At 46.6% G+C, this 7,694-nt stretch overlaps 1 protein-coding gene across 1 annotated transcript in view; it reads right to left on the reverse strand.

The window, feature by feature from the left end:
• The window catches only part of exoc4 (exocyst complex component 4), a 253,279-nt gene extending 248,106 nt beyond the window's left edge, over positions 1-5,173 (reverse strand). The window contains exons 1-2 of the mRNA XM_066669357.1: positions 5,069-5,173; positions 609-798 (exon numbers count right to left, since the gene is read on the reverse strand). Of these exons, the coding sequence (XP_066525454.1) occupies positions 609-798; positions 5,069-5,148 (270 nt within the window). The 5' untranslated portion in view covers positions 5,149-5,173. The remainder of the gene's footprint in view (positions 1-608; positions 799-5,068) is intronic.
• Between the last annotated feature and the right edge of the window lie 2,521 nt (positions 5,174-7,694).

A 7,694-nucleotide genomic window follows, 5' to 3' on the forward strand; every position in this document is an offset into this window, starting at 1 on the left:
TATCACAGGCTTGATACTAGATAAAGTTTTTAGAGTTAGAAGGCAGTAGGAAAAACTATTCTGCATATTTACATCTTTATTAGCACGGTACAGACCAGGCACTCGTGTTCCCTAAGAAGAGCCGAGATAAACATCCTCCATGTAAACATCTTTCAAGAGTACAGCAATCACTTCAGTCACCTGTGTCTTGAAATGATTTGTGTACGAGAAAAGAAGCGATAGCTGGTCCCTCGGCATCTCTCATCAAGAACATTAACCGCAAACAGTCTGAGCCGGCTGCTTTCCCCTAATTTCTCTGGAGAGAGTGAAAGGAGGACGTTTGTGTGTGTGTGTGTGTGTGTGTGTGTGTTAGGGGAAGCCATCAGTGACAGGAAGACAGATTTGACACCCTAAAAACTGCCAAGCGCTTCAGGGAAGAACCATCAGGCCGTCACTACCACGCACACAGTTAGAGCCTCGTTCCCAGTGGCTGAAATTCAGTGTTAAAACAAGAAAAGTGTAAACACTTGGCTTACAATAGCAGCCCGGGTTGTGTTTTTAAACAACACTATCATAGATCGTCCTCCACCACACTTGGAAGTGTGTTCTCCATTTGTTGCCTCCCACACCTGTTTGATCTTGTTGCGAGAGTTGGTGATCCTCTCGGTGATGCTCTGGTAGGTGCGGATGGCAGTGGTGAGCTCGGTGTAGTGCTGAACAATGAGCTCGTCCAGATCCCGGTCACATTTCTCATAGGCGTCCTCCAGGCGACTCTTCTCCGTCTCGCGGTCCTGCACGTCATCGCTGTTCGAGAGGGTCCTATAAGAAGAGAATTTAATTTCAGAAATGTAAGCATAAAATACAAATAACGCTATGAAATTCGGCCTTGATTCCCAATTCATTTCTGTTTTTACTACTTTTACACATTGTATATTATGATTTAACTGATATTATTGTGTTCTCCCTGTGTCTGCGTGGGTTTCCTTCAGGTGACTGTCTGTGAGGAGTGCGGTGTGTTCTCTCCGTGTCTGCGTGGGTTTCCTCCGGGTGACTGTCTATGAGGAATGTGGTGTGTTCTCTCTGTGTCTGCGTGGGTTTCCTCCGGGTGACTGTCTGTGAGGAATGTGGTGTGTTCTCCCTGTGTCTGCGTGGGTTTCCTCCGGGTGACTGTCTGTGAGGAATGTGGTGTGTTCTCCCTGTGTCTGCATGGGTTTCCTCCAGGTGACTGTCTGTGAGGAGTGTGGTGTGTTCTCTCTGTGTCTGCGTGGGTTTCCTCCAGGTGACTGTCTGTGAGGAGTGTGGTGTGTTCTCTCTGTGTCTGCGTGGGTTTCCTCCGGGTGACTGTCTGTGAGGAGTGTGGTGTGTTCTCCCTGTGTCTGCATGGGTTTCCTCCAGGTGACTGTCTGTGAGGAGTGTGGTGTGTTCTCTCTGTGTCTGCGTGGGTTTCCTCCAGGTGACTGTCTGTGAGGAGTGTGGTGTGTTCTCTCTGTGTCTGCGTGGGTTTCCTCCGGGTGACTGTCTGTGAGGAGTGTGGTGTGTTCTCCCTGTGTCTGTGTGGGTTTCCTTCGGGTGACTGTCTGTGAGGAGTGTGGTGTGTTCTCTCTGTGTCTGCGTGGGTTTCCTCTGGGTGAGTGTCTGTGAGGAGTGTGGTGTGTTCTCCCTGTTTCTGCGTGTGTTTCCTCCAGGTGACTGTCTGTGAGGAGTGTGGTGTGTTCTCTCTGTGTCTGCGTGGGTTTCCTCCAGGTCACTGTCTGTGAGGAGTGTGGTGTGTTCTGTGTCTGCGTGGGTTTCCTCCGGGTGACTGTCTGTGAGGAGTGTGGTGTGTTCTCTCTGTGTCTGCGTGGGTTTCCTCCAGGTGCTCGGGTTTCCTCCCACGCTCCAAAAACACACATTGGTAGGTGGTTTGGCGACTCAAAAGTGTCCATGTGTGTGAGTGAATGTATGTATGTTGCCCTGTGAAGGACTGGCGTCCCCTCCAGGGTGTATTCCTGCCTTGCGCCCAATGATTCCAGGTAGGCTCTGGACCCACCGCGACCCTGAATTGGATAAGGGTTACAGATAATGAATGAATGAAAGATATTATTGTGGGGTGGCATAGTGGTGCAGGATATGGTTTTCGCTTCACAGTCCTGGGGTTGAGTGTATAGTCATCAATTTGTCAGCTCAGTGTCTGCGAGGAGCGTGGTGTTCTCTCCTTGTGTCTGTGTGGGTTTCCTCCAGGAACACCGGATTCAAAAGCAGATGTCAGTAGGTGGACTGGCTGTGCAATGCTTTCCACGGGTGTGACTGCGTTAGTGTGTGAAATTGTCCAATTAGAATTCCTTTAGCATTCCTCAGTCCCTCAAAAATAATTCAGCCACACATTCGGAACAAAAGCACAAACCCATATCATAATTATTATCTTGTACGCTCTTGGTATAATGAAGTTGGATTTTGGCAACCCACTTTTAATTAGCCTGTCTCTTTCATTTAAATAAGTGTTTCCTCTAACACTTTCTGACTGGGGACAATGGCCACCCAACAAAAAATCCCAGATGGCTGACTGCCAGAGACAACACCACTGCTCAAAGAAGCTGTCGTGATTAATCTCCACTGCAGTGCAGCTCACGGTTACAAAGCAAAGGCAAGCAGAGCACACTCTCCCCACAGAGCTCATTATAGCCACACCAAACTCTCACAGCCTTTCAGAGAGAACGACAGTGGGTTTGGAAGGCAGGCCTCCATAAGGGCTGGTCAAGACTGCAAAGACAGGTACCAGAAAAAGCATATGTGAGCTCTGAGTCTGGGACCTCACTAATGTAATCTTGAAAAGTGAGGATGTCTATCATGTTACTGAGATGATGAAAGGACCAGCTCTAGTGTGGCCTAAGTGGAGATCTTGCTGAGAAGGAAGGAGCCTCTGAAAAGTAACTCAAAGTCTTTAACGGATCAACAACACACAGAGAGAGCTTTCCCACTGAGGTTGGCAAACGGGTTCAACAAACGATGGCCGGCTCTGTAGGTGTCTGCCTCATGGATTTCTTTTTTTTTTTTGCTCCAACAAGGTCCCTTTGGTGCTCTCCGTCTCTTCACAGAATCTTTCTCCTGTACTTAAAGCAGCAAAAGAACAAGATATCTCAGGATATCACCAACTTGATCAGAGAAACAATGAAGGACAACCACAGGGTATTGACTTACCAAGTGTAGCTAAACTTGAATTTAAAACTGCTTACAAAAGCTGTTCTATTGGTTATCCTTGCAATTTTATACAGTCGCCTATGGGTCACGTTAGACTAGAAAAGGTCCAGGCTAAAGTTTTATGGGGCTCATTCAACCTTCTTCAAACTTACTGAACCCTGGGGTTAGAAGAGTGTATTGTGATATGGTTTTCTAAGTGTTTTATGGTGGGCTTTTATACAGATTAACTGACTGTCTGTGAGGAGTGTGGTGTGTTCTCTCTGTGACTGCGTGGGTTTCCTCCGGGTGACTGTCTGTGAGGAGTGTGGTGTGTTCTCTCTGTGACTGCGTGGGTTTCCTCCGGGTGACTGTCTGTGAGGAGTGTGGTGTGTTCTCTCTGTGACTGCGTGGGTTTCCTCCGGGTGACTGTCTGTGAGGAGTGTGGTGTGTTCTCTCTGTGACTGCGTGGGTTTCCTCCGGGTGACTGTCCGTGAGGAGTGTGGTGTGTTCTCCCTGTGTATGCGTGGGTTTCCTCCGGGTGACTGTCTGTAAGGAGTGTGGTGTGTTCTCTCCGTGTCTGCGTGGGTTTCCTCCGGGTGACTGTCTGTGAGGAGTGTGGTGTGTTCTCCCTGTGTCTGCGTGGGTTTCCTCCGGGTGACTGTCTGTGAGGAGTGTGGTGTGTTCTCCCTGTGTCTGCGTGGGTTTCCTCCAGGTGACCAGTTCATGCCCGACACAAAACAACAGAGTTTTACCCTTTTTGTTGTTTTTTTATATTTAATGTTCATGGTAATACAGTGCTAACTACACATCTATCTATAATCATATGCTGTTTTTGATACTAATCTAGGTACATCCTTAAGAACAACACTCTTTCAGTCCATCTCTCACCTTCTCTATTTAGATGTCTTTGGAGAACAGTGTAGTATTATACATTCCTTGGCCCAAAATAAAAGATACACACCAATGCTGTACACTCAATTTCTGTTCTCCCAGCTCCACTGATCATAAAGACGCATTTTTAATTCCACAATTACAGGCTGTAGTCCATCTGTTGCATACATTATTTGTCCCTATTTCACACGGTTCTTCAATGGTCAGGACCCTCACAGAACCCCACGGAGCAGGTATGATTTGGGTGCTGGAGAATACTCAGCGCTGCAGTTACACTGACGTGGTGGTGGTGTGTTAGCGTGTGTTGTGCCGGTCAGAGTGGATCAGACACAGGACTTTTTAAACCCCTCGGTGTGGTCTGAGATTAGTCTAACACCCGAAAACATCCAGCCAACAGCGCTGTGTCCACCGATGAAGGACTAGAGTACGTCCAACACAAACTGTGCAGCAACAGGTGTGATAATGGACCAGCGAGGTAGGAGTGGCTAAAACAGTGGACAGTGAATGGGCACAGTGTTTAAAAACTCCAGCAGCTGCTGCTGTGTCTGATCCACTCGCACAAGCACAACACACACTAACACACCACCACCACTGCAGAAATGAGAATCATATCTGCTCTGTGTGGGTCCTGAGCATTAAAGAACAAGGTGGGAGGGGGTTAGACATAATAATAATCAGCAGCAGATGGATTACAGTGTGTATTTGTAAAACTACAAAATGGACTGTGAGGGTAGAATATTAGAGAACGTGTGCTGATAGTCCGTTAATGTAAAAATACACTGCCTAAAAGTGGTGCTGGAGAAGCCGTAGAGAATCATAATAAAATACATATCTCAGTTATACAGGAACCGCTGTAATACAGTCATTTATGGCGGAACTGTTAGGGACAGAACGAGTAAAATTGTGTTCACATTAAAGTCGCTGGGCCATTGTTTTGCTCTGTTTACATCGTCCACAAAAGCTCTTCTTGAAACCCCCCGCCAACAAACTCCGCACACATGACCGCAGCCCCCGGCAGATGCAGAAAAAAAACCCTGCTCACCGTATGACGGAGATTAAAAGGCCTGAAGGGTCCTTGCTTTTGGAGACTGCGCTCCTGTAGCGTCCTGTGTCCGCCGCCATCTCTCAGCTGCTACACCCGTCCCCGACACACGTCACAGCCCACGAGGGCAGCCTCGGCCAATCAAAAGCTGCGATACTGCACGGTCAGCTGATTCGGCAGAAGCATCATGGGAAATGTAGTTTATGACTGTAGTGCCGTGTCTGCTGCTCGCTCTGTTTATTCAGACCGTACATTACAATGACAGGGCCATGTTTCATTACAGTTTTGAAATGTGTTTTGCGATGTTTAAAAAAAAAATTCTGTGATAGTGATCAGTGTTTTAAATCAGCTGTATTTTAATAGTCTCTGCATAGGCGGGGATCAGGTGTTTGGGGGGACGGGGTTGGGATTTCCTTCCCCAACTCCCGCCCCCAATTCCTGAGAGAAAATTTCTTGAGGGTAAAGTTTTGAGTTAAGTTTTGTATACGACCCCTGTTTAATGCCAATAGTTTTATTTTGGCCTATGTTTTGTTAGAGTTCATAATTTCCCAATTGTGTGGGGTAATTGGTCATTGGTCATTGATGTGTGCATGTGTGTGTGTTTCATATCTGAAGAACACAAAAGGTGTTTGTGTGTGTTTCTTTATTTATATTTTTATGTATGAAATAGGAATGTAGGGCGGCACCGTGGTGTGGCAGGTAGGTGTCGCAGTCACACAGCTCCAGGGACCTGGGGGTTGTGGGTTCGATTCCCACTCCAGGTGACTGTCTGTGAGGAGTGTGGTGCGTTCTCCCTGTATCTGCGTGGGTTTCCTCCGGGTGACTGTCTGTGAGGAGTGTGGTGTGTTCTCCCTGTGTCTGCGTGGGTTTCCTCCGGGTGACTGTCTGTGAGGAGTGTGGTGTGTTCTCCCTGTGTCTGCGTGGGTTTCCTCCGGGTGCTCCGGTTTCCTCCCACAGTCCAAAAACACATGTTGGTAGGTGGATTGGCGACTCAAAAGTGTCCGTAGATGTGAGTGAATGTGTGTGTGTGTGTGTTGCCCTGTGAAGGACTGGCGCCCCCTCCAGGGTGTATTCCCGCCTTGCGCCCAATGATTCCAGGTAGGCTCTGGACCCACCGTGACCCTCAACTGGATAAGGGTTACAGATAATGAATGAAATAGGAATGTGCTCTGGGTGAGTGTGTGAATTTGTCCACAGGTGTGAGTGTGTGATGTTTTGTGATGCGTTCCCGATTTACGCCTGACGATTCTGTGTAGGCTCCAGTCCTACCGCATTCCTGATCAGGATTAAACCAGTACAGAAGAAGAATGAATATTTGAATATTTTTTTTATTTTATTTCTCTTTCTATTCACACTGTATTTTCAGTATGCACCTGTTTTATTTCTCAATTTTCTATGAAGTCTTAAAGCAAATTTATTGCAGAAATGCTTTAAGTATGAAAAACATTTTATAAAGTGTTTTCTCATATTTTAGTGAATTATTTTTTAATGTATTATTACTATAAAACCACTCTTAGTTAACACAAGCCACTTATACGTTTAGAGCTTCGTATATATGTAGCCCTAGTCACACCGTTACATCCACTGTTTCCTCGGCTTTGTCCTGACACCAATGTTTCTCAAGACGCCATCAAAATAAAGCTTTGATTCCACACAATTTCCTGGCACTTGGTTCTCTGCAGTGAAAGTAGAACTGACTGGGAACACTGTCCTTGACTGACATGAGTACATTGGATTTTGCCCCAGTTTGGGGAGCAGTACTATGGGCCGTGATGAGAGGACGCTCAGTGCCTTGTCATCAGTAAAAGACAGTAGATTAACCAGAGTGATGGGCTGCAGGCCGCAAAGAAAGGCTGATAAGAATTGTGGAATTAAACTTGGCTCAGGGAAGCTCTTGCTGTTAAAGGGGGGAAAAATGGACCCGAGACTCCCGGTGATTGTTTCTCTTTTTAGAAAACACAAAGATCGCCCACTTTGTTATCTCTACTGTCCGAGAACGCATCAATCAAAGCTGAGGCTGCCCCATCGACCCTCTCCGGCAGATCAATGCCCTTTCCTCCTGGGTTTGTTGCAGCAGAGATTGTCAAGAGATACTGGTGGGAAGAAAGGATCCAAGTGCAGAGAAATTAAGGACCTGGGAAGAGAATGCAAAAATTATAAAATAGTCCATTACACACTCACACAGTCACTCACACCTGTGTATATTTACCTACACATTCAATCACCTACCAAAATGTGTGTTTGCACTCTGGCAGGACACTCACACAGACACAGAGAGAACACACCAGTCTCATTTAAGACAGTGAGTCTAGGAGTGGACTGAACCCAGAAGCCCAAGACCCTGAAGCTATTTGGCTGTGACACTATGTGTAGCACCACCAATCAGTCCTTTTCTAACACATTAATAAGGTCAGTGTGTTTAGGTATGATGCCATTGAGAAAGTGGTCAAACATCCCAAGAGTGGTGGTCTTGGGAAGAATGCTATTGTAAACATACCCCACATGGATGTTTTAGAAGTTGTCTGTTGATTGTTGGAGGGTGTGTTTGTTTGTTATGTGACTACCGCGCCCTTATATAGGCTTGGATTTGACCAAAGAGCCTAATGACTTGTCTTGTAGTTGCAGT

The sequence above is a fragment of the Hoplias malabaricus genome, chromosome 4 (assembly GCF_029633855.1).
Source record: "Hoplias malabaricus isolate fHopMal1 chromosome 4, fHopMal1.hap1, whole genome shotgun sequence".
Lineage (NCBI taxonomy): Eukaryota > Metazoa > Chordata > Actinopteri > Characiformes > Erythrinidae > Hoplias > Hoplias malabaricus.